A 27502-nucleotide genomic window follows, 5' to 3' on the forward strand; every position below is an offset into this window, starting at 1 on the left:
GGGCTTCTTCATGGGGGATTTCAATATGTGTGTTGATTCTTCCCAGTCCACATCGGGGCACTCGGTAATGGATGCGCCGGAAAGTCGTATGTGGCATGAGTCGGCTCTTGCTATTCTTAAGCAAGATCTCTGGTCGTGGCTACACCCGTCTTCTACAGGATTTACTTTCCATTCGGCCCAGTATGCAACAACATGGTCGCGGTTGGACCGTATATATATCATGCAAAATGATGATTTTCCGCCTGAGATGCTCGAAATAAAAGTGCTGCAGCAATATGCCTTGTCGGACCATTTCCCTTTGCAGTTCGAGTTGCTTGCACAACCCATTGCACCTTTCAAGCAATTTCTGGAGAGACTTCCTTTGCGTTTCAACTCGTCCTACTTGAAGCATGCAAATTTTCAGGGCTATATGCAGCAATTGCTTGACTGATTCTTCTTGGACTTTTCCTCTCAGGGCACTGCGTCATTTGAAAGATTGCTCTCTAATGTGCAGCGGGTTGCTCGGCAGTATGGGATTTACCATGCCTCTCTTTGTTGGCGCCGTCGACAGACAGTGGAGGACCTGCTGGTTTTGGTTCGCTCCCTGCTGGTGGACACGCCGGATGATGCATTTCTGCTTGCACTGGCCATGCGGGTGGCCGATCTTATTAAAGAATTTCAGTTAAAATCGTATCAGCAGGCCAAATTGCAACATCTGACAGAGACGTTGCAAGATAGTGCATGTCAGACCCATAAGTTCTTTCGCGCTCTTCATGCCTCTCCTGCTCGAGAGAATATGACCAGACTCGAGGATGCAGAAGGCCACCTTATCCTGGATCCACAGACTATTGTGCATATGTGCAGGAATTATTTCCGTGACCTTCTCGGTTCCGTTTCTCCACCTTCAGCCCAAATTACTCAGGCCCGTTCGGTTTTTTATGACCTGGTCCGCAATCAGCTTCCGCAGGACATGCAAGCTACTATGGAGTCCGATATTGGTGAGGTAGAGGTTATGGACGTCTTGTTACACTTGCCCAAAGATAAAAGTCCGGGTTGGGATGGTCTTACCAATGAGTTCTTTGAAGCTTTCGCTACCCAATTGGCAAAACCATTGCAGGCTTTGTTTCAGCAGGTGTGGGAAACGGGGATCATGCCTCCCTCATGGAAACAAGGACTTATTAAACTGCTTCCAAAAGTTCCTTCGCCATCTAAGTTGGCACAGTGGCGCCTGATTTCTTTGATGGGTTTAATGTACAAAATCTTTTCCAAAGTAATGGCAAATCGGCTTCATAAGCATCTCCCTGCCCTTGTGCACCCACTCCAGTATAGTTTCATTAAGGGCCGAAATATTCTACACAATGTTTTGAATGCCCAATTGGCCATTGATTATGCCAGGCATTCTAATCAGGAGGTCGTACTGATTCAACTGGACCTGGAAAAGGCTTTTGACTATCTGGACTGGTCTTTCGTTGCTGAACTTATGTTTGCTATGGGCTTTGGTGCTCGGATGTCTCGTCTATTCTACACCATTAGTGCTGCGGCGCCTTCACGAGTCATGCTGAACGGAGGTGTTACTGAGCCATTTGTCCTTGCCTGTTCTATCAGACAGGGGTGCCCTTTGAGCCCTTTATTCTTTGCCCTTGCGACACATCCAGTTCTTTCCATGTTATCACATATGGCCGCCTCTTCTCAGTTGGCCGAACTGTCGCTTCCTACAGGACAACACTTCATTAGCCAATCCCTGGCGGATGATACCTTTATGATTTTGAGTGCGGACAAGGATAACCTTCGAAAAGCATTGGATATTTGGGGTCTCTTTGGTCAGGCGTCAGGCCTTCGTATCAATGCGCTCAAATCAGCCATTCTAAGCTGCACGGAGTCGGATTTGCAGTCCTTGGACTGGCAGGGTCTCGTTGTTCCTCGTGGCTCCATTCTCAGGCATCTTGGATACCCTTTGGGTGTTGATGTTCCTCCAAAGCAGCTTCTGCAGTGGATTTCTCAGAAAATGGTGGCTAAGTTTATGTATTGGAAGTCTCAGGCCTGGCCCTTCCACGTTCGCCTCAAAGTAGCCCAGATTATTATGTTGCCAATGCTCACATATTTCTTGCCATTATTGCCCTGGACTACTATGACTCTGAATGCTCTTACTCAGTCTATTCGCTTCATGCTATGGAAGAAGGACTCATTGCATGCAGGTATTTCATGGATCTCGTGGTCGCATGCGTGCACCCCCAAATGCATGGGTGGCGGAGCTATTTTAGATGCCCACACTCACATGCAGGCACTTCCTTGGTCTCTTTTCCGCGCCATGTGCTCGGATCATCATCCGTGGGTCGCTATAGCCCGTTATTTCCTTGAGGGCCATGGGCTTCTGCATGGCAATACCCAAATCCCGAGTTCTTGGTGGCATGTTCTTAATGCTGATTCGCGGTTCTCCAGTTCTTCTTCATCGCTGCTTACTCATTTGGTATGTTCCTGGAAACACGTCCTTCAAAAGGGTCAGTGGCATCCAATGGAGGATCGCTTGGCTACTAACTCTTTTCAATTGGAATTACTGGCAGTCTCGCGTTTGCTTTCGTGGGAAGGTAAACATGAGCTTAGACCACAATTCAACCGGATGGCACGTTTGGGCTTGTCTTCGGTTGCGGATGCCACCCTTGCCAGTCGCAATGTGCTTATATCATTTCGTACAGCTAGGAGGCTTTTCAGGATCCCTCGTGGATATAGGCCTTTATGGGAACAGCTTTTGACGGTGCTCCAGAGCAGACAACCCTTTCCTGCTCTTGATTCGGATCATCCCTGGCAGGATTGGGACCTACAAGGCCGGCTGAATTTGAGCAAAGCTTCTGCTAACCAAGTGTATCATCTTCTGATTAAAGATCATCAATGGCTGGTTACTAAAGTGAATGCTTTATGGGGATTGCGTAAATCCCGGTCATGGTGGAGGGCAACTGTGATGGAGGGCTGGTTAAACAAGACACCCTTTAAATATAAAGTTTTTCTTTGGAGAGTGATGATTGGGGGTCTTCCGCTTGCTTCGGCTCTTTCCAAGCGACGAATCTCCAATGGCACCTGTTTCTTTTGCACTACTACTATGGAATCCGCCCATCACCGATTTATCTCTTGCCCCGTCGCTAAGAAAGTCTGGTTATTTTTGTCGGCTGTTTGGCGAGGGGTGGTTGGTATCACCCTGCGCCCCTTTGATTGGGTTTTTGGCCAGCCCAAATACCCTACTCCCGCATAGCCACATATGAAGCTCATGTATCACTTTCTTCGATACTGGGGCTGTTGGCATACCTGGACCATTCGGAATGCTTTTCTGTTTGACTCCGCCTATAATGTTCAGCGGCATATTGTGAGGCTTAAGGGCCTCTTGTATTGGCAGTTAGCTCTTCTCCATCGTTCTGATTTGCTCTCTACGGAGGACTTCCGTCCCTGGCATATGGCAATTTCATCCGCATCCTTGCCATGACATTGTAACTTGTAGTTCTTAGAACCTCTTCACATGATGGCTTGGATTGTCGTCATGTATCTTGTAATCAAGTAATCTTGTATTTTTTTCGTAATTAATACAATTACCTTTTACGAAAAAAGAGAGAGAGATGGCGATGATCTGACCTAAGCACCGTTCGCACTGCTCTTTGATCCGGATTTATCGTCTCTACCCTAGCGCACCATCGTGTTTTGCCTGTCGTTAAGCTGGTTACCCTAATCCTCCTGTAGTCTTGCGTGATCTGTGTTTCCACAGGGCTGCGTTAGTCACAGATCAGGAGTGTTAGTGCTTGAGGAGGGTCACGTGCAGTCTTTCTTCCTCTTTTCAGTCCTGCAGTGGGTCACGCCTGCGCTACCTGTAAAACACAACCTACTCCTGCCATCCATGAGCATACTACTGGTCGACCTGCAGATTGTCCTTCTTCCTTCCTGTGGCATCTGAGTGAACGACTGAGAGAGCGAGAAGACCTTTCACAGCTACTGCTCCTGCGCAGAGAGTTTCCACACAGGGCCTGAAGAAGTCTGTCCCAGCTCAAATCTGGTTGGACTTAGCCTGTTAGTCTTCAGTAAGATGTTTGTGATCAATATCTATGATATTGATATGGCCTTCCTTGATCAGCATATAGGGCAAGGGAATGACCAAGACTTGGAGGGTTCGGATGGTGATTTCTCGGCTAAAGACCCTGGGCCATTGATGGATGGGGATGAAATGGGCAAATGTCATAGGATGTCAGTTGAAGAACCGGTCTTAAGCCCCCCAAATTTGCCTCAGCCAGAGGTTAATGCTTCTTGTTCACATACTGATGGGTCTCTTCAGTTCTTGCTGGCTATTGCCAATCATCTTATGTCGGATTATGTCCATGCTAATGAGGGTAAAGCTAATGCTTTTCTGGATGGGGATCACTAGAATTCGTGCTTGGCTGTAATCCATGCTAGTCAATGTTGAACAATGCCATGAGGATGCTTCAGGGCACATGCAGGCCCCTCATGTTGAAGAGATATAGGATGGACCGAGGAGGTTCTTTGAGGTTCTTTTTTGTTCCTCGGAACTGCAGTCTTTCATTATGCAACGCATTCCTTTGTTTTTGGATGGGCAGCTAGTTCATATGGTCCCTTGGAGGCCTATGGCCGCAAGTTCTAGGAGGTGCTGAGGCAGGCATGCCCAATTTGGGCGGAGGTGGTTGATTTTCCTTCACATCTTTGGAGACTTCTCCCTTTGGTATTGAGAACCCTTGGTGAGGTTTTGGTGGAACCTCGGTTGGCTTCTCGCAATAGGAACAGGGCATGTATGCTGTGGGATATAAGAAAACCTTGCCTGACAAAAATTCCTTTTAAAGTTCCAAGGTTACAAACCTTGGTGTATGAGTTGAAATGGGGTACTTTTGCAGGACACTGTTTCAGATGTGGCCAGTTGGGCCATTTTATTTCAAAATGCGACAAAAATACGGAGGTAGTGCACGGTCCTATGGATCAAGACATGGAAATGCAAGACCACCACCCTCAGCAGATGATTTAGCAACCGGTAGCTGATCCAGAGCAGCTTTCCCAACATGGCCGTGAGGAAGGCAAGAAGGATGTTCCGCACGTTGGTCGGGAGCGTGCTTTGATTGCGGTTGGATGGAATTTGTCTCCTCGGGAGGATTCTTAGGTCATTGTGGTTCGTCGTAATGCTAGACAAGATTCTCGCTCCCATCATCCACTGCCCCCAATCACTCAGACCTTTCAATGTAGAGGTAAGGGGTTTAATATGAAACCTCAATCTTTGCGTGCTCTGACAGTGGAAGTCAAAAGGACTTCTGATTCAGCTTTGCACTTCAATGCATGAGGAAGGCTTGTGCCTCCTCGGGATGTCTTCCATTCCCAGCAACTGCAGTTTCCTTCGCGAGCTTCGATTGCACGTCTGCAAAGGGTAGATCTTGTAGATGTTATCTAAAGTGAAATGGAGAGATTCCAAGCTGCCAAGGCTATTGATGTAAAAGGAAAAGGGAAAGCAATGGTTAAGTAGTTATTCTCATTTGTGATTGATCATGAAAATTGCTTTGTGGAATGTGAAAGGTATTTCTTTGGGCAGCAAGCAATGTCGGTTGTGGGAGTTGTGTTAGCTGGAAATTGGGATGTTTTTTGTGCTGTGGAGCACAAATAACAAGCTTTGGCTGGATCTTCTTATGTATATAAGGATAATGCGGCCTTTTTTAGTGGCCAAGCTCCACATAAATCAAGAGTTATGTTGGCTGTCAAATCCTCCCGGCAAACAGAGTTGGTTTCTCAAGATACTCGCGGCCAATTTGTGATCTTGGAAACATTTATGAGGGAGAGGTTTTGTGGCCTATAGGTGTGTATGCTTGTTCTATTGCAAGGAAACGTCATTAGGTTTGGGATGACTTGCACTACCTTGCCATGCCCCACCGTCAAGGCTTTGTCATGGGTGATTTTAATGCATGTGTATCTGGGGATCACGCGACTTCTCTGCATTCGGTTATGGATGGTCCTGAGTGTCACGCTTGGGATGCTCTTGCAACGGTGTCTTTGAAATAGAACATGTAGTCCTGGATGTATCCATCACAAGCCAAATATACTTATCGTTATTTTCAGCATCCAAATACCTGGGCCAGACTGGATAGGATCCATATTTGCTAGAGTGATTCCTTTCTTTCTGCAGTCATTGATATGTGGATGGAAAGACAGCATGTTTTGCCAGATCACTATCCTTTCGTCTTCGAAATGAGCCTCAGACCTATTCGTGCATTTAAGGCTCTCCTTGCATATTTGTCTCTTTGTTTTAATCAATCTTTTCTGTAGCACAACCAGTTTTTGGAAGGTGTTTAACAATTGATAGCTTCTTTTAGCTCGAGGGTACTATCTACAAGGATGGAAGTATGGGCATTTTCTAGGGATAATGCGCGAGCGTTATCCCGACACTATGGTATTTAGCATGCTTCCTCTTTTCGAGCTGAATTGCAGCATGCTCAATCATTATTGGCCCATTCCTTGTCTCTATGTCACTCTCGGGATTCCAATGATGACTTGCTCACATGCATTGAATGGTTGAAAGGTAGGGTTCAATCTCTTTAGGAAGAGGAATATGCAAAATACAAACTGCTGGTCAAAGCTTTACATGATAATAATTGCCAAACTCATCAAATTTTTGCTCGTCTGCATCAAAAATATGCCTAGGAAAATATTGTACGCTTAAAGGATGGGCAAGGTGTTATGGCCACTGATCTTGTCTCCATCATTCGGATGAGTGTCGACTTTTATAGGTCCTTGCTGGGTCTGCAAGAGATTCTTTTTGATGTTGTTCTCTCTCCTCGAAGACATATTTGTGACCTGGTTAGTAATTAGGTCAAACCAAAATGGGTGAACTTAATGGAGGCCGATATTTCAGAAGATGAAATGGAAGAAGTGCTGTCCATACAATTGCACTGTCATACATGATTGTAACTACTACAGATAGTGGCTCTGACTGACGCGCTGCATGCTGCCACCCTGCCATTCCGCCCCGTTTCTCCTTCGCCATAGCACCTCCCTGTTCTAATGGGTCAAGGAATCTTCATGGTTGGACTCACCTCGGTCGATGAAGCCCGTGGCCATTTCACCCTATCCTTCCACAAAGGGGGTCATCCACACCATCCCTTGGTACAGTGGCTTGACAGTGGAGGCATTTGCGCTCCACAACAAGTTCCTCAGACACTCGGTTACCCTTCTCTTCCTCGGACTGGCGGTAAAGTATCACCAATTGGTGGAAGACTTTGGACGGCTCTTCGGCACTATCTTTCCCATCTCTTTTGCAGACGCAATGACAGCCACACGAGTCCCAAAGGTACGGATGGCAGTGAAAGAGACCAAGAATTTTCCACATTTCTTAGAGATTGAGGCAGGCAAGACACTCCTTCAGGCAGCAAGTCATCGTGATTGGGCAGCCAGTGCACTGCCTGCTATGCCATGACTTTGGGCACCAAGCAACAGAATGCACGTGCTTCAAAGCTAGGGCGGCTTCGCTGACAAGCCCACACGTGGATGCGGAGGGTTTCACATGAGTACAGAGACGACAGAGAGCGAGACGACACGGGGGCCATAGGCAACTCCACAGCCACGGCAAGGAGCTGGATGGAGGGTGTCGCCCCTTGGCAGAGCACCACACGACCTGGCCCTCCTCGCCCTACCCGATAGGTCCACAAGCCTAAACATCCACCTCCCATAGGGGCATCACAGGCCGTACCATCCGAGGGTCTCACTTCCTAGGTCACGTGTGAGCCGATTATGTAGCCTCCAACTTCCCGTGAGAGAGGAAACTGAGTCATTAGACTCAGAGTATGCAGATGATACAACACTCTACATAGAGGACGATGAGTTGATGCTGGAGAGAGTGAGGCTGGCTCTTAAGGTGTTCTACTTGGCAGCGGGAGCTAAAATCAACTGGCGAAAGTCGGTCGGTTTCCTCATAGACCTGAACTTCAGCACGAAGTGGGGCGTCCACCTAGGATTTAGATGGCTGAGTAGAGGGAAGACCGTCCGTTGCCTAGGTTTCCAGGTGGAACTTGACATTGCTCCCATCCACCAGCAGTTTCTTCCAGTCCTCAATTCTATTCGGAGGAAGCTAACCTATTAGAGCATGACTCGCCTCTCACTAGCAGGCCAAGCCTTGGTGGTTAACCAAGTCCTCCTAGCCACGGCTTGGTACATTACCTCATGTTGGTGCTTCTCCTCATTCTGTGTAGTGTAGCTTCGCCGCCTTGTGTGAAACTTCCTTTGGTCTAGGTCAAACGGCTCCATGGATTCCAGGGCCAAGGTGGCACGGGCAACCATCATACGGCATTGGTCAGAGGGAGGGCTTGGGATCATAGAACCACAGTATCAGAGTATGGCCCTCTTGGACAGCTAGTTGCCCACGGCCTCACACCAGGAGGGTAGACTTGGAAGATCCTATTACAGGAGGGTCTTCAAGTTTGTAGACCGAGGCTTAGCGGTGAGTGGAGGCCGTCCCTGAGATGGATCTTCATGTCAACCCAGATCACTTTTCCTACGCAGCTTGCTCTGCGTGTGGCAGGGCCTCTGTAAGGCCCTAATCCAGAGTCCCCCCAAGCTACCAGGAGGAGAGAGACTGTCAACCAGTGATCTGGGACCCCCATGTCAGAGATCCGAAACGGGTATAGATTGGCGAGCACCCCCACATCTAGTGGGTTGGTTGGGAGGCCGGCCTGGCTCGTACCATTAGGACATGGCACGAGGTGTACAGGATGGTGGACAAGGAGGTGCTCCAGTGAGTATTTGGCCACCAGAAAGGAGTGGAGTTGAGGAGAAGGGAGATAGACGCAACAATACCTCAAGAGTGGCTTGCTCCCCTGATATGAGACCCGATAGAGCACGGGGAGGTATGGGCCGCTAGGTTTTCACCAGCAGGCATCCCCTGTCAAGTGGCAAATAGAGTGGGGGCGCTCCACTTGGAACCCTCTTCACCATATACGAGGAGGGGCAGTAGGATGAGGGGATAGTTGTCCTTTCATGGAGGAGGATCCGCGTGATTGGCCTTCAGGGGAAGACATGCCGGGTGGAACCTTTTGTCTTCTGACAGGAGCTCAGGGAGTGGCGCCTCTGGATTTGGGAGGATAGGCCACTTGTGATGAGCTGGAGTGGGATCCGGGAGAGTGGCTATGGCCGACCATTGCGGTCGCCAAGAAGCAATTGAGGTTCCTAGAGTATACTACCAAGATTAGCAAACACGTACTGATACAAGAGGATATGGATTGGGCGTCATCACGTAGCAGGCACTGGGCGGAGCACAGCATCAAGGATACTTTCCGACGGACCTTCTAGCGCTACCTATGGGATAGCTAGAGGCCGAGGAGGGTATTGTATTTCTTATGGCTGGTGGCACATGGAGGCTTGGCAGTGGGAAGTTGGCTTGCCCAGATGTAGGAGGGAGGTTGTAAGCATTGCACACAGTAGTCTCTAGAAACCCCAAAGCACTACCTTTGGTCGTGTGAGGCGGCGCAACTCATGTAGAGAGGAGCATGTTGCATCCTTCGCCGTATTGCACCTAGCCTTGGATGTATCTCAAGGGGTGCTTTCTGCTGGCAGGCAGTCAACCAAGGCCGTTATCTTCTGTATGAGGCCGGGATGTAGGACACAATATTCATTATCGAGGCAGGGTCGTACACACTGGTCGGTATGTAGGCTCTACCTATCCGCCAAGTACTGGAGCCCATAGCAAAACGTTTTGAGGTATGGGAGATCATAGGGAGTCTTGTTGGTTGGCATATCTGAAAGGCGCGGTGTTAGGAGGCTTTCGGCGGAGAGAGACTTTCAGTACATGCGACCTTAGCCGAGCTCTGGACCTCCATCATCCACTCCCTCAACAACCGATGGGATCAGGTGCAAGGTGAGTCCCGGGCTCGTTAGGAGCTCTGATGTCATTTCATGCGTACCTGGGGCAGCCAGGACCTGTTTTTCATGATGTAGGCAAGCCACCCCAGATGGCGATACACCCCTCCTCCATGGCTTCTTGCCCCCATCCCCCCCAAACCACCTTGAGAGGCTTGTATACATGATGTATTTGTGACTTTCATCAGCTCCAACTAGTCTGTTGAGCATCAGCACTCCGTTGTAATTAGTTTTTTTGAGTAATATAATCAACCACATTTTACTTGCAAAAAAAGAAGTGCTGTCCCACTTGCCTCGTAGGAAAAGTCTTGGTTGGGATGGGCTGCCTAATGAGCTGCTTTAAACCCATGTGGAAATGCTTTAAGGATCCATTAACTCGACTATGTTAGCAAGTGTGGAATTATAATGTGGAATTCTAATATGATGCCTTCACATTGGAAGATTAATGTTATTAGGTAGTTGCCCAAGGTTCCTTCTCCAACCTCTTTGAAACAATGGAGACCCATTTTTGTTACGGGGTTGTTATATAAAATATTTTCCAAAATTATTGCCAATAGATTGCAGAAAGTATTTCCACACCTCATACATCCACATCAATACAGTTTCATTAAAGGTCGGAATATAATGCACAACATTTTGTATGTTCAACTGGAAATTGACTATACCAAAGCTTCTGGCCAGCAAGTTGTTATGCTTCAATTGGATATTGAGAAGGCATTTGATCATATTAGCTGGTCATTTTTGCCGTAATTAATGTCTACAATGGGTTTCGGTCCCCGTATGATTTCTTTGGTTGATACCATTAGTGAGGGTGTTGTGGCTCGTATTGCTCTTAATGGAGGGATTATAGAGGAAATCTCCTTATCTCGGTCTCTTTGACAAGGCTGTTCTCTTAGCCCTTTATTGTTTGCTTTAGTTACTCACCCGATGCTCTCATTATTGGATAAGTTGGTAACTCAAGGTGAGATAGTTGGCTTATCTCTACCTTGCGAAACTAGCTTGTGGGTCAATCTTTGGCAGATGATTCTTTTATGTTCCTCAAGCCTGATCACACTAATGTTAATCGAGCAATGGTAGCGTGGAATCTTTTTGCTTTGGCATCGGGTCTCTTGTACGGAGAATGATCCTTCTCTCTTGTACAGAGAATGATCTGCATGCCCTGGGCTGGAATGGAATTGTGATCCCAAGGGGCAATATAACTAGACACTTGGGATATCCTATTGGTGTGGAGGTAGCTCCCCGTGCATTGCTGGATTGGATGGCCTCCTGGATTCATGTAAGAGTTGGCCTCTACATGTCAGAATGAAAGTTGCTCAATGCATTATGATCAGTATGATTTTGTTCTTTCTGCCATTGCTTCCTTGGACAAAGAAGTCTCTTTTGGAATTGGTTCAGCCTATCAGATTCATGCTATGGAAAAAGAAAGGCAATCGTTTGGGTCAGGTATGGACTTCATGGCAGCATGTGACTACTCCGAAAAGGATTGGGGGTGCAGCTTTGTTGGATGTTAATTTGCATATGGCCGCTTTGAGGCAATCCCTTTTGCAGAGTCTATGTATTCAAAGTTATCCTTAGTCAGATATTGCTAAATTCTTCATAGAGAAGATATGCATCTCTCATCGTAGCACGGTTATTCATACTTCCTGGTGGTATGTACTTAGTTCCACGAGGCCTATTAAGGTCTCCCAGTCTTTTATCCTTTCTCATTTGATTGCATCCTCGCAGTAGATGCTACATTTTGCAATTTCGTGCCCTCCTGATATTGGTAAAGAGGAAAATTGTTGCAAGGAGAAGTACTGGCTTCTTCAAGTTTGTTGGATTGGCCACATAAAGATTTGCAGCGAGACAAGCTTAATCAGATGGCTCGGCTGGGGCTGAAGACAGTCCTCCATGGTGTTATTCTTGGGCAGCCCCGTCTTTATTCCTTCAGGCGTATTCGTCAGTATTTTAGGGTGCCTCCCGGATATAGTGACATTTGGTCGTCCAAACAGGACAGTCTTCGGAGGTTATCTCCTTTGCCTCGGTTACAGCCACTGCATCTATGGCACGACCAGATATTTGCACTTCTTGATGATTTTAAAAAAAGGTCAGCTAATTAGATATATCATCAGATAGTGGAAGCCAAGATATGGGTTACTGGGAAAGTTAATAAATTATGGCATCTTTGGGATAGCAAAAAGAAGAGATAGGAAAGATTTATCTAGTATATTATCCTTAAGCTCAATGCCATGAGAAGTCAACTGGCTAAAAATTGATTGAAATTTATTCAAATTCATGGACACACTAATCCCTTCATGTGAAGGTCCATAAGTTGTTTCAACCAATACATCTATGATGCAAGATTTTGCTTGTTATAAAGATTACATATCTTTTCCCATAACTTCCATGTATTATCCTTAGGTGCAACTACATTGAAGTAGACATGTTTAGATAATGACACTATAAGGGTGGATTTACTCTAGTGCTTCGTGCCCAAAAGATCTCTGCAGGACATTGTGTTTTTTGCACTACATGTGATAAGACATTGCTTCACCTCTTTGTCTCTTGCCCTATTGCTAGACAGATCTGGAATTTCATTTCCCGAGTGTGGTCCTCGGCGACTCAGCACCACATACCAGCTCATTTGTGGATCATGGGAAATATGTCCTCTATGTCTTCTTTGCATTCAGATTACTCCTGCCTTTTCCATTTCCTGAGATGGACAACTTTGTGGCATATATGGCGTACTCAAAATGCCTTTATTTTTGATTCAGCATCGGGCATTCATGGGCATGTGGCCCGTGTGTGTGGTTTAGTGCTATGGGCATGATATCTTTTCACCAATCTCTCCCTGAGAGTCTAGCTACTGACGGATAAGAGAATCTCAGGCTCCAGCTCAATCCTCAATCATTTTATGTGTTTTTGATCCTTGTTGACTGCACTATTTAATAGTGTTAGCCACTTTGTGCACAATATTGTTTTACCAAAAAAAAAAAGTATGTCACACCATGTGAACATGATTTAGGTGCATTTAATAAAGGTCAAGGTAGTAGGTGGGTCTCTTAGCCTATATAAACAGGACAATGTAACTTGTATTAAATATCTTCTCTTTCATTTTATGAAGGAATGCTTTCTTTGGTTTTTCTTTCCCTCTGCACCTCACACATTTCGTGTCTCACCTCTCCAATTTCCAACACAGCACACCCCAAATTGATGCAGAGCATGATCATTACCACCCAAACACTCCCAATGGACCTGTAAATTGGCTGATATCCAGCCAATAACCAGCAATTGAAAAAGTGGTCTTTCTGAACAGCATGCACATGACAAAGGGAAGCAAGGCCGCTCCAGTCACTTGCATCAAACTAGCTGTCTTTTCTCAACAGCTAGAATCTCTTGACCCAACTTGCTTTTCCTATGCCTTGTTAAGATACCAAGTATCGCAAATGTCTATGATTCAGGTGAAAATAGTATTTTTTTCAAGTTTCACTCAAAACTAAACACAGGTTTGACATTGCAACCAATGAAATTTTCCTTCTTAGTGACGTATACATTGCAAACTTATCAGTATGGAGGTACCATTTTATCAACACACCTTCTAATGTCTCTTTCTTTATTTTTGGATATACCATCAAGATGGGAGGAGGATCTAGAAGAGAAACATTAGAGCATTGCAAGGTACAACATAGCATTGGCATAGATAGGCATCTCTTAGCCCTTGCTCAGCCATTGGATTAGACTTTCTCTTGTATCTTTTGATGTATCATTGAAGTCCTAAACATGCCTTATCTTGCATTTTTCCTTGGGTGATTTCTTTCTTCTTGGAAAAAAGAAAGAGCATGAACCAGCCATTTTTACAATGCTCCACATTCTTCTAACTGAGATAGAGTGGGGATACAAGAGACAATTAGGCAGCACCAACAAAGAAAAGGCAAGCATCTCAGATGAGTCAACTTGCCAAAACCAAAAGATCATTTGCCCCACTCTCTTCAGCACTGTAAATTTACATGCAAAGAGACATATTGGTAATCAGATCCTTACCTTTCTGCTATTTCTTTAAGACTTCATCGCAAAAGAACAACAAATGTTTCTTGACAAGAAGGAAAAGAAAATAAGTGAACAGACTAGTTTATTTAACAGCAGGAAACATAAAAATCTCTACTTTGCAGAGCAACCAAAATGCAAGAAAAGGTACCAGAGCCTCATCAGTGAGAAGATCCTTTTCAGGATAGAACAAGTAAGCATGTGCTTCCTTATCTGCTCTCCCTACCCTTCCACGTAGCTGCAAGTAATACAGAGATTTTTTTATGACCTTAAAAAATGTATAAAAAACTGTCACTTGCTACTAATACACTTAAGACAACTGTGTCAAAAAGCTGATAATGCATCATATTCTGTCCACAAAGAATTGAGTTCTCAACCCATCTTTTATAACTTTCCAACAGAGAAACCATGCCAAATTTGAGTGACCTAAACTATAAAGCAACATCCTGCTCACATCCACTTGTTAAGTTATTCATCATACAAGCAAGGAGCATCTCGTTCACATAAAAAATTCTTCGATTACTCTTACAATATGAAGTAAATACTCCCTAATGTCGTGATGAATAATTCAGAAATAAGCATATGAATCTAATTTTCATGTATACATTATAATATGTCAAGCAAGCACAAAAATAAAAATGTCAAACTGAGATCGCAATGAACCTGGTAAACTTGTGCCAGCCCAAAATATTGGACGTCTTCCACTATGATTGTGTTCACTCTTCTTATATCCAGGCCGCTTTCAATAATATTTGTGCACAAAAGAATTTCCAACTCACCTTGAGCAAAACAATCCATTGTTTCTTCCAATAAGGCTGCACTTTGCTGCAACATAAAAATACCACATGTCATTTTAAGCCTCAGATTAACAGCTCCAATCATCTTGCAACGCATTCACTACAAACTAGAGTCAGTGTTGCACATGAGTTACAGGTTTTGACAAATTAATACGATTGTTCTTTCATTTGAAAAGGCAGGTTGGACACTGCTAGCTTATCTATTTTAGATAGCATCTTTTCAGACAACCAAGGCCTTCTTCAAAGAAATCTCAAGTCAAACGGATGGTAGGGGCTCCCTCTAATAGCTGCACTGGGAAACCATACCACTCAAGACACCCATGCCAAGGACAGAAAGGGTGGACAATGCAACATGTCCCACACAAAAACTATATTCAAATGGAAACTTTTGCTATCATCAGAGATTGACTTGAAAAGGCTGATATTGACAGTTCAATATCACAAATACATAATATGCCCAGAGCCTGCCACAGCCCCTACAATGATCATTAATATAATGTTTATGGAATCTAGACTCAGTAAATGGGATTTTTAATATGCTAAAGACCTTATTGGTTAGTCTGCAAATCTTATGGATCTTTTTTTTATTGCAAATAAAGTGTGGGTAATTATATTACTTCAGAAAAAACCTGAGTACAAAGAAGTGCTCATGCTCAACAGACTAGCTGGACCTGATGCAGAGTCACAGATATATCAAGTATACAAGCCTCTTAGGGCGGTCCAGGGGGATGGGGGCAAGAAGCCATGGAGTGGGGGTGTATCGCCATTTGGGGCTGCCTGCTTGCATTATGAAAAACAGGTCCTGGCTGCCCCAAGTGCACATGAAATGAAAACGGAGCTCCGGACAACTTCAAGTTCTCGCCTTGCACCTGGTCCCATTGGCCGTGGAGGGAGTGGATGATGGAGGTCCAGAGCTCTGCTAAAGCCGCCTGTACTGAAAGTCTCTCCCTACCAAAAACCTCCTGACATTGTGCCTTCCAGATATGCCATCCAGTAAGACTCCCTACGATCTCTCATATCTCAAAGCGGTCTGTTGTGGCCTCTGGTACTTGGTGGATGCGTAGAGCCTCCAAACCGACCACTGCGCACGACCCAGCATCAATAATGAATAACGTGTCCTGCATCCTAGCCTCGTACAAAAGGTGACGGCCCTGACTGACTACTTGCCAACAGAAAGCTCCCCAAGAGATACATCCAAGGCTGGGTGCTATATGACAGAGGATGCGGCATGCTCCTCTCCACATGACCTGCGCCGCCTTACACGACCAAAGGGAGTGCTTTGGAGTTTCCAAAAGCTGATGTGTGCAGCATTTACAATCTCCATCCTTCTGCATCTGGGCTAACTGACTCCCCACCGCCAAGCCTCCATGTGCCACCAGCCATAAGAAATATGATACCCTCCTCGAGCTCTAGCTATCCCATAGGTGGTGCCAAAAGGTTCGTCGGAAAGCATCCATGATTCTGTGCTCCGCCCAGTACCTGCTACGCGATGGTGCCCAATCCATGTCATCCTGCATCAATACATGTCTGCCAATCCTAGCTGTGTACTCCATGAACCTCCATGGTTTCTTCGAACCGCAGAGGCTGGCCATAGTCACTCTCTCAGATCCCACTCCAGCTCATCAAGTGGCCTGTCCTCCCAAATCCAGAGGTGCCACTCCTTGAGCTCCTCCCAGAAGACATAAGGATCCAACCGCCATGTCTTCCCTTGAAGGTCAACCACCCGAATCCTCCTCCATGAAAGGACAACTATCCCCTCATCTTGTTGCTCTCTATCAAGGGCCAGACACCCCTCCCCCCCTTTCTTTCAAGGTGAAGAAAGTTCCATGTGGGGCGCTGCCCACTCTACTTGCCACCTGTATGAGGATACTTGTTGGTGAAAACCTCGCGGCCCATACCTCCCTGGGCTCTACCGGCTCTCGTATGAGGGGGCAAGCCACTCATGAGGTATTGCTGCATCAATCTCCCTTCTCCTCAACTCAACTCCTCCTTGGCCACCTGATGCCCGCTGCAAGCCCTCCTCTTTCACTATCTTGTACACCTCCCACCATGTCTTGATGGTACAAGCCCAGGCCAGCCTCCCAACCAGCCCATTGGATGTGGGGGCGCTCGCCAATTTGTAACCCATCCCGATCTCTGACCTGGGGGTTCCAGAGCACCGGTTGGTGGTCTATCTCCTGGCAGCCTAGGGGGCTCTAAATTAGGGCCTTACAGAGGCCCTGCCACACACGGAGCAGGTTGTGTAGGAAGGGGGATCTAGGGGGCATGATCTAGGCCATCCTAATGATCCATCTCAAGGACAGCCTTCAATCATCGCCAAGCCTCGGTCTACTTTTTGGGAGAGCCTCATGCAAGAGGACCTTCCAGGTTTGCCCTCTTGGTGTGAGACCGCGAACTACTAGCTTGCCCAAGAGGGCCAGACTCTGATACTCTAGGTCTATAATCCCAAGCCCTCCCTTTGACCGATGCCAGATGATGGTCGCCTACGCCACCTTGGTTCAGGAGTCCCTAGAACCATGTGACCCAGCCCAGACGAACTTTTGCAGTAGGGAGGGAAGCTGAACTACACATGATGAGGAAAAGCACCAACACGAGGTGATGTATCAAGCCGTCGCTAGGAGGACATGGTTTACCACCAAGGATCTGCTAGGGAAAGGCGAGCAATACTCCAATAGATCAGCTTCCTCCGAATAGAGACAAGGACTGGAAGAAACTGCTAGGCAGGAGTGATGTCGAGTCCCACCTTGAACCCTAGGAAAGGAACGGTCTACTACCCTCTGCACACCCATCTAAATCCCAAGTGGACATCTCACTCTGTGCTAGAGATCGGGTCTGTAAGAAAACTAACCGACTTTCGCCAGTTGATTTTTGCTCCCACTGCAATACAAAACACCTCGAGAGCTACTTTAACTCTCTCCAGCATCAATTCATCATCCTCTATGTAAAGTGCTATATCATCTGCATACTCTGAGTCTAATAGCTCTGTCTCCTCTCTCACTGAAAGCCAGAGGCCGCATAACCCGCTCACACGTGACCCAAGGAAGTGAGATGTTGCCCCTGCAAAGAGTAAGAACAGGTACCGGGCTAGGGGGCAGCCCTGTCGGACCAATCTCTCTAGCCGAAACTCCTCCCCTTGCCTACCACCTATGAGAACCCTCTTGGTAGCCGATCTGTAAACTGCATAGACCCCGCGGATCCATGCCTGGGGGAAGCCCAACCTCACCAAGGTGCCCTCTAAGAAGTCCCAATCCACCCTGTCATAGGCTTTCTTGAAATCCAAGACTAGTACAGCCAATCCCTGACCACTGTGCTGGACCCACTCTGTTGCCTCAAAGAAGGTGAAGACATTGTCTAGGATGCTCCTATCCTGGATGAAGCCTATCTGCGTGTCACGAATGATGTTTGGAAGCATAGGGCGTAGTTGCCTACCAAACATCTTTGCCACTGCCTCATGGGTCACTGACAACAAGGTGATTGATCTCCACTTGGATAGCTCCAACCGGTCTCCCCTTTTGGGGAGGAGACTGATAAGAACTGCCGATAGACTCCTTGATATCTGTCCTGAAGTGAAAATCTCCTCGAAGGCTAGCAGTAAGGGGTCCACCACCTCCCAGTAGGTAGTGAAGAAGACCTTAGAGAGGCCATCCTCTCCCGCGCATTTTTGCCCATCCTGTGTATGGAAAGCCTCCTCTACTTCCTTCTCTTTGAAGGGGTCTAGGAGGGAGCATCCCATCTCCTTTGTGACAAGGGATGGGATGCGATCCCAGACCTGGTGTCTACATCACTGTCCTCTGCTCGAAAAGGCGTTTGTAGTAGTCGGTGGCAATCTCCATCACCTCGTTTGGGCTAGAACGAACCCTCCCATACTGCTCCCGAACGTTGCATATCTGCTCTCTTGAGGTGCAGGGCTAATGTACCTAAAAAATTCCTTGCACATCGTGTCCCCCTTTCGCGCTCGGAAGGCTGCTGAGGTGCGGAATGAGAATACCGAGTGTTTGTCCTCTAGGCCGGAGACAGGTGCTCGTGTGTGCACCTCATGTGCATGGAGGATGGGATCCCTTGGTGCCTCTTGTAGTAATCTCTGCGTGGTTGCTAGGTCCCGCCGGAGTGCTCTCTCCTCATCCCAGCTCTACTGCCTCGCCTGTAGGGCTGCCTCCTGGGAGATACTGCTTGACTCGGCTAGGACCTCTACAACCTCCTCTGTGATCCGGTCCCTCCTGCCCCACTTCCTAATCCAAATCTATTCAATCTGTCTCTTCATCTCCTCCCTCCTGAAGATCGAGTCAGGGATCCGACTCGATTGTGTGTCTAAGGCAGTTGCTAAGGAATCAAATGTTAGGAGAATTGGGTGGTGATCGGACAAAGTTGTGCCAGCCACCACCCTGGCCTCGGCGAGAGTATCCCCACTCTCCCACATAGAACCTGTCCAACCGCTCCAACAAGACTCCGCCCAAGAGAAGTCCAGCGACCACTCCCTCCTATGGAAAGCCGGGTCTCTCCAAGCATCGCGTGCTCCTACTGCCAGTAGAAAGACCTCCCATGCTTCCTGCTCCTCCATAGCCATGCCTTGGTAGTTTCTGCCTCTGCTTTGTTGGTCCTCTATGGCCTCCAGGTTGTTGAAGTCTCCTCCAACAATCCAGAAGTCCACCTCTGGGAGTCCTGCTGCATGCCCTAACCTCAATAGGGGCATAGACATTGAGGACTCCAAGGCACGAGTCCCTAATATCCAATCCGATCCATAGAACGCTCCCTCTCACAACCGTCCCATGGTCCTGTACACAAGTGGTGAAGCTCGGGCCAATAGAGGTGCATATGCCTCCACTCCTATCGTGGGCACCAATGGTGTGTTCACAGTAAGTGTGTGAATTGCTCGAGAGTGCCTTGCCTATCCACTAGGTCTAGGCGGGAGTGAGCTTGTGCTCCTGTAACAATAAGATGTCGATGCATCCGGCAAGGGCAAGCTGTAGCTCCTGTTGAACGATCAACTTCCTAGAACCACATACTCCACTATAGTGGAGAGTGTTCAAATTTCAAGATGCAAGATGTAGGCTCATAGGAAAACTTGCGACTGACCAAACAAGCATCTGTTCAACGTGGAAGCTGCTGATGAAGAGGAGCTATGAGGCATGCGAATACGCTTTGCTGCCGACCTGGACGGTGAATTCCATTCCCCCATGGTAGCCCTCGAATGGACCATGGGGGTGATGGATGCACTAGGTGGTACCATCACGGCATCTATCAGCTAGGCTAAGAGGCGAGACTCTATGCACTGGTAGAAATGGGCCGCTTGTGTGCCAGGGGCCACTCGATCACATCCACGGGAGCTCTCCACTACAGAGGGGCTCAAAAGATAATGCTTAGATGTGGGACCTCTGCCCCAGCCCACCAGTTGATGTCCATCATGCAACCTGGCTCACTGTTGGGAGAAGAGTCCAAGTCCTGCTTCTCCCATCCACTATGAGATGTGGTCTGCCACCTGACTCTTCACCTCCTCCTCTATCTGAGTTGTCCTTCTAGTCTTCTTTGCAAGAGGTCTAAAGGAAGCACACGTAGTTTGGTCAATCTGGTGGTACTAGTTGATGGACCTTGTTGCTCCTTGACTTGTGTACCACGAAGAGTCCTACTTCTAGGGATAGTAGGAACTCTCCGCGCTTCGCAACTCTCAGGTAGGACCACAGCCCACTGCGAAAAAACTCTTGTGGAAGCAGTTGTGCCTGTCTCGGAATAGTGTAACAGGCAACATGGGCAGATGAATTGGTGGCTGTGTGGGGAGTGGGGGGGCTAGATTGCTTGTGAGTGGAGGATGTTGGCGTGTGGGGCTCCTCACCTCCTGTTGGGAGGGGGTCACCTGTACTAGGTGGGGATCACGGGGGGTAGTCGACGACGGTGTTGGTGGGGAGGGGAAGGATCGAGGGATGGAGCGATGCACAAGGCGGGTGTGGGGGGCAAGTCGGTAGCTTTGGAGGGGGGGCTGTGGGCTAGGGTCAAGGGGGGAGGGTGTGGGGGGTATGGGCCCTCAAGTGAGGTGGCCTGTAACGCCTCTGTGGGGGGTGGATATATAGGCATGTGGTCTTGCTGCGTGGGGCGAGGAGGGGGGAGCCGTGCGGTGCTCTATCGGGAGGCGATACTCGCCCTCCTGCACCCTGCTATTGTGGCTGTGTCTGAGGGGCTCTGACTATGGCCCCCCCTTGCCATCTCCCTCTTTGTCGTCTTTGGATCCGTGTAAAGCTATCCGCATCCACCTATGAATCTATTGGCGAGGCCGCCTTGGCTTCGAAGTGCGTGCACTCTGTTGCCCGATGCCCAAAGTCATGGCAACGCAGACACTGCCCTGGCTGCCCAATCACAATAAGCTGCTGTCTGAAAGAGTGTCCGTGTGTCTCCATCTCTAGAAACTGTGGTAAATTCTTTGTCTCTTTCACTGCCACCCTTACCTTTGAGACTCCTGCGGTTGTCATTGCATCCGTGAAAGAGGCGTGAAGGACAATGCCGAAGAGCCATCCAAAGTCTTCCACTAACTGGAGATACAGTCCGGGGAAGAGTAGGGTGACCGGGTGTCTAAGGAACTTGTTGTGGAGTGCAAATGTCTCCACTGTGAAACCACTGTAGCAAGGGACCATGTAGATCACACCTTCGTGGAAGCATAGGGTAAACTGGCCAGTAGCTCACAGGTTGCATCTGCTAAGGTGAGTCGTACCATGAAGATCCCTTGACCCATTAGAACCGCCTCCACGATTTGCACTGTGCTGATACGTAGCGTGAAGTGAAGCCAATCCCGAAGTTGGGCCTTGGATGGGGAGTGTCCTACTACCTGACCAAAGATCGTTGTTTCTTTTAGCTCCATCTCTGTGGCACGAACAACCAAGAGTTGTTCCCCAGAGAGGACTGCGCGCAAGGTGTTTCACTGAGGGACACACGCAAAATGCACCGGCGTCTGTGACCAGAGGTTTCCATTGCGCGCCCCTGCTGAAGACCTACCAATCACGCTACTGTGCTTTCGGAGGGGGAGATTGTTGGCGCAAATGGAGGGAGAAACCCAGGGAGGGGGGGGAGAAGGGGCGTAGTTATAGGCATGGGGCAACGCAAGAATTTCTGGTGGCCACCAGGGTGGGGGGATGATTAGGTAGGGGGCTTGCGTGGGTGGCTGGAGGGGTGGGGAGGGGGAAAGCGTGAGGAGGAGGAGCTGATGGGGAAGGGGAGTGTAGTGCGTTAGGATGGAGGGGAAGCGCAGCACGACAGGGGGGAGCGGGAAGCATAAGGAGGATGAGCTAACGGGAGAGGGATGCGCAGTGCATCAGGATGGAGGGGGAGCGCAACGCGATAGAAAGGAGGGAGGGGGGGGGGGAGGGGTGGGGAGAGCTGGCCGCGATGGTGACAGTAGCGTGATGGGCAAGAGAGTACTGATTATTGCTTTATCTTTTGGATCATATGTTGGTAAATCATTACACCCGCAGCGAAGGATAACACCAAAGCATGCATTGGACAAGTGTACAAGGTATGTGGTACAAGGACAAGGCAAAAGGAACAAGGTGCAATGTGAAACTTTTATTAGTTGAAAGTTTGCACTTTAAAATTGAGTTACATTGAAAGATCCTCCTAATAAGCACCTCACTTCGAGCACTTCAATTATAAAGCATGCCTTGAACTTGAGTTGGTCCAGTGAGTAGCTCACTTATGATTAATAAGAAAGTCATTAAGTAACCCTTGAACAAAAATGAGATCTAATTTAGGAGCATCTCTTGCTCATTTAGTTCAAAAACTCCCATAAATATCTCCATACATGAGGAGAGTTGTCCAACAACCAATGGCTCTCATGAAAGCGAGCTAAGGGAGGTGTCGATGTGTGTCATTGTCATCCAACAAAGGGATCCTGAGTGCAGCAACTACTAGTCAAAGCAAAGGCTAATGAGAGAAAAGTGCTGAAAACACAAAAACGACCTACCAAAGATAATGGTAGTTGATGACCGACAACAGTGGGAGGCGACAACGTAGACCACGTGGTAGCAATCTTTGGGGGATGGACAACTAGTGGAAGAGTGTTGATGGCCGAAACCTACAAGACAAGGATGGGGCTGAATGGTGGGCAACTGTCTATTTTTTTATGCAAAAGGATTCTCCTAAATTAGGGTTTTGCATATAGGAAATAAAAACTCTCTAGAATTGCTCCCCGTTTAATGACACTTCTAGTCATTTACATGTTTTGGGGCTATTTTAAAGTACTAATGAGTATGTAATTAATTTTTTAGCTCAATACCCTTGTTAGGCCCAAAATTGAAACCAAGCAGGGATTGGAAGAAAAGTCAAGCCCTTCTTTTAAAACCCCAAGGCATCCCACTCCAAACCAGCTAGGGCATTAGAAAAAGAATACATGTCAGCTACCCAATGGCCTACCAAGGCTATAGAGGCCATGATTACCTTACCAAGGAAGCCCAAGTAATCACCCCAAAGAAGCCAAGCACCAAATAAAGAGTACTCATCGACTCCCTAGTGGCCTACGAGGACATTTAAAGGCGGATGGAACCACATTGAACTTTTCCATTTTTCTTATTTTAAAAAGAAGATATGGTTTGTGACCTATCAAGTAACTATGTCCCCGAGGGAGGCAAGGAATGATAAAAAGGGATGGTTAGATCCATCACATCACAAAAGAGACAAGCTATCCCAACCATTCGTGGGTGTCAATGACAAGGAAAAGGGTGAGGAAGTACCATGAGATGGTGGTAAAGAACCATTGTTGGAGATAGCTTAGGATCCACCCAACTATGCTTTGTACCATGAGATGCATAGAGTAGTGTGTATAAATGATCATGCAATGCAAAGGGGAGATACAACAAGGAAGGGAGACCGATATTCAACACAAGTGCGAATTTTGTACAATACCAAGAAAGGATAGGAACCCGCTCTCAACCCTAGATGTTGAGGCAAAAGAAGGAAGAGGAGCCTGATATTGGACTTCATATGGTGCCGAGAACCATGATGATAGATGAAGATGAGGATGAAGCATCCGAATTGGAAAAGCAAGATAGAAGTTACCGTTATGATAGCATCAAGAGAGATGCTGCACAAGCCGCCTCAAGAGGGGAAGTTTCCATGCTCGTAGAAGAGAAAATATCCTAAGAAGATGAAACTACGAAGGAATAGTGCACATCCCGTGTCTCTAGCCCCAAAAGGCTCAATGCAAATGAAAGATATGCAATGAGTGTAGGGGTATGAGTGAGTGCAGTGAAAGACAAGACTTGGAGGGATGCTAGACTGACCTAGTGGTGTCCGAAGGGACCTAGAGAAGTACTAGCCTAAGGGTGTGGCTACCAACGCATACAACCATTAGTAGATCTCTACCAAGGCGACGCAAGATGAGATGGGGAAGTGTCCCTAGGGTGAGGTGCAAAAGGAGACCCCAGAATGGATGCAAATAGTGCAATGGGTAAGGAACCAACACAATGATCAGCTAATTCTTTAGGGGTAGTGAAAGATATGGGCTAGCGAGGTTGTTTGTGTGCCACATGTCCAACGGCAACTGTATCAAAAGGAGAAGATGGGACAACAAGAGGCATAGCCCCATTGGACTTTCTAGTAAGAGTGGCGAAAGTTGCAATGGTTTATCATTGTTTTTGAGGTGGGAGACCTCAGGCTTTGGTACGACACTTCTCATCCATATGGCCCAATCTCTAGCAATGTGTGCAAAACCTATTCTTTTTAGGAAGTTACTGCCATAAGTGTTCAGGTTCTTAGAATCTGTCTGAGGAAAAGGTGTCACCCTTGTTTTGAGTTGTCTTTGCATCTTGAGAGTTCTTGCCACCTCTGTTTTTCCCTTGCGAAAAAGAGGCAACCAGACCCCTTTTTGAATAACAATGTGGGAAAGACTTCTTGTGGACTTGATCATGCAATCTCATGTAATGCAAAAATTGACATTCGAACTCATAAAAGATTGGCAATTGGGACGATGAGATGAAGTGCTGAATGAAGTGGAAATACTTTTCAAGAAGCTCGTTCAGAAAGAATGTAACCTAACCATCATCTAACTTTGGTGGGCCGCTCGTAGCAAACTCAGCAAGTAATTGGCTATATTTGGCAAGGTGGGAAAACTCTTGAGGCTCAAAGTTGGGACTGATACATCCACGATCTCATGCCACATAGAGGTCAATGAGATAAACTCCAATGCTCAAATGCAAGGGGAAAATGTTGTAACTGAGAATGGAACTCAAGAAGCAATCCATGCATTAACTCAACATTGGCTATGGAATTATCAGCTCTCCAATAACAAATGTGATCAAGGTGAGCTTGTTGAGGGTCCACTAGAGGCTCTAGATCAATTTCACTAGCTTCCAAAGACCCTGAGATTCAAGCACTTGTGTATGAAGTTCAACCAAGTGGTAAAATTCAACCCGTTAAAATGAGTCTTACCCATGAAGGCATTCTTAGCCATAGCAATAGGAGTGGTAGTGTTGTATGATGAAAAAACTCGGTACGGTGAGTGGGGTGGGAGAGTGGAGTACATTTGGAAATTTATCTCATAATACCCACCATGCATGTGGAAAGTATGCAAAGTGGATCCAAAAGTGAGAAAGAACTGACTAGGCATGGGCATGGTGGCCACATGAGTAGCCAATTGAGGAGGGATAGGGACATGTGGGATAAAAAATGGAAATCCCTATATGTGAGTGACCCATGAAGTATATGATGGCACACCATAAGTAGAGAATAGAAATCATTGCATCTAAGAGACCGAGAGATAAGAAGGTGAGTGTTTGAGGGAAGTGAGGGGGATACTCATCGCCGCTATCCCAAGGTAAACATATGTGTGTACTTGCCGGTGTGGATAAGGCACAGCGTTAAAGGGTGGCATTCCCCCTAACGATGCACCAAGGTGCAAGCAGCATTCACTTGAGGACAGGTGACATAGGGTATAGAGAAAGAGAAGGAACTAGGAGCAGAGATGGAAGACCCAACTCCCAATGTGTTGGATGTAGAAGTGGAGTCCAATCCTAGATTACTGAATGCAACAGAAAGAGATTCAAGAGATGTGGGTGGGAGGGGAGGTAAGTGTGATAGAGAAGTGTCAAATCCACGCTTAGAACAAACAGAAGATATAGTTTCAATTATACCTGTAGATGTATATCTGCATCTAGAGCCTCCTCAATTAAAATTGGCATACTGAAAATTATTCAGATCCTCCAAACCAAAAGCAGAAATAGGGAAGGATTTTGAATCATACGACTCAAAGGGGTTATGCGAACTTGAGATTGGGCCTAGCTAAAATGAAGAAGAAAGCTGGTAGGAGCGAGGTAAGTTGTAGCATACTTGTTGCATATGGATTCTTCAAACTCCTTATTTGTCATGAGTCAAGAAAAGGAGAAGAAAGTGAAGGTAAAGGTGAAGCCTTGTCTTCCTCATCGAAACCATAATGCCTTCTCAAGGCCTTCCATCATGGAGAAGTCTAAAAGGACACCATGGGATCCCAAGGAGTCTAAGACACTATAAAATGGTTATGTGTCACCCATGTATCTCCCACAAAACCAAGTCTCCACTATACCACAAGATATTCTTAAAAGAGCACCGGCTCTAACACCATGTGAAGAAATGCTAGGGTTTGCACTAAGAACACATAGAATGTACAAACATGACTAAAACACAATAACTCAAATAGTAACGCAATAAACGTAATGCAATAACTTCTCCTACCATGAATCATTTTGACTATTGTCGTTTTTCCTCGTTGACATTTAATGGCACCCTATTTTCCTATTCGATGAGTGGAAACAAGGATCCCTTTTGAAGAGAAAATAGGCTTTACTGCACTTTGGTCATACACCCTTGCAAATCATAATAGTTAGCACTCAATGTTACAGGGACATAAAATTTTGAGATTCTTTAATCTTGCCAATAATACTTGATTTAGTTATTAATTAAATGTGCAAGGTTGTTTAAGCACATGCAATGCACATGGGAGTTATTTCGTGGTAACACGCCAAGGACCTTGAGGATGCAGTGGGTGTCAAAGGCAAAAGTTATGATAAGTTATGCCAATTGGGTTCTGGTGGTCAGTTGGTGTCAATTTTGACCCTGGGACAGTTGTTTGGCCAGTAAGTGTTAGTGGTGATACTAGGGACTAGCATTCATTAATTAATTAATGCTAGCCTAAGGGTCAACAGAGGTTGGGAATAACTCCAGGTTGGAATTGGTCTAGCCAATTTAATTATGGATGGGCACATTTAAATTTGGGCAAGGTCAGAAGGGCTGAAATTAAATTTTTAGGATTATTCAATTATGAAAATTAATTAAATGGTAGGATAATGCTGAAAATTGGATTTAGAATTTTTATGCCCATGCAAACCGAGAAATGTTTTTGGGCACTGGGTCTCAACCATTCAATTAGTTTACAACCTAAGGGGGGGGGGAGAGAGAGAGAGAGATGGAGCCCGTCCCGCGTTGTCGTCGCCTCACCCTCATCGACGTCGCTTGCTGTCCCGTCGTCGTCGCCTGCAGCCGCCTTCTGCTCGCCGCCCGCAGGCCCGTCGCCTGCCCTTGACGCCCCGTCCACTGCCGTTGAGCCCCCTGCCCTGTTGTCGCACGGCCCACCGCCTGCGTCCTTCACCTACCTGTACTGCGACCTCTGCGCCTGCTTCTCGCCCCTTCGCCCTGTCTGTTAGGGTTTCGGCTGACGACGGACCCCTGCCCTGCGCCCCAAACCGTCCTGCTCTGCTGTCGACTACCACGCCTTTGTTCCGCCCTTCTGCCCCTGCACTGTTAGGGCCGTGCCTTGCCACAAGGGTTCTTGGGACAGGCCTCGACTGAGACTGACAGGTAAAGCTCCGCTTTCATCGGCTGTG

General features: G+C 47.0%; 1 protein-coding gene across 4 annotated transcripts in view; it reads right to left on the bottom strand.

The window, feature by feature from the left end:
• Positions 1–27502, bottom strand: part of LOC148028236 (DEAD/DEAH box helicase) — a 226443-nt gene that overhangs the window by 57290 nt on the left and 141651 nt on the right. For all 4 annotated transcript variants that reach the window (XM_087690017.1, XM_087690016.1, XM_087690018.1 and 1 more), the window contains exons 9-10: positions 14539–14700; positions 14027–14113 (exon numbers count right to left, since the gene is read on the bottom strand). In XM_087690017.1, coding sequence (XP_087546143.1) covers positions 14027–14113; positions 14539–14700 — 249 coding nt within the window. The remainder of the gene's footprint in view (positions 1–14026; positions 14114–14538; positions 14701–27502) is intronic.

Source organism: Lygodium microphyllum, chromosome 12 (genome assembly GCF_053477565.2).
Source record: "Lygodium microphyllum isolate KBCC chromosome 12, Lygodium_microphyllum_v1.1.10, whole genome shotgun sequence".
In the NCBI taxonomy this organism is placed as follows: domain Eukaryota; kingdom Viridiplantae; phylum Streptophyta; class Polypodiopsida; order Schizaeales; family Lygodiaceae; genus Lygodium; species Lygodium microphyllum.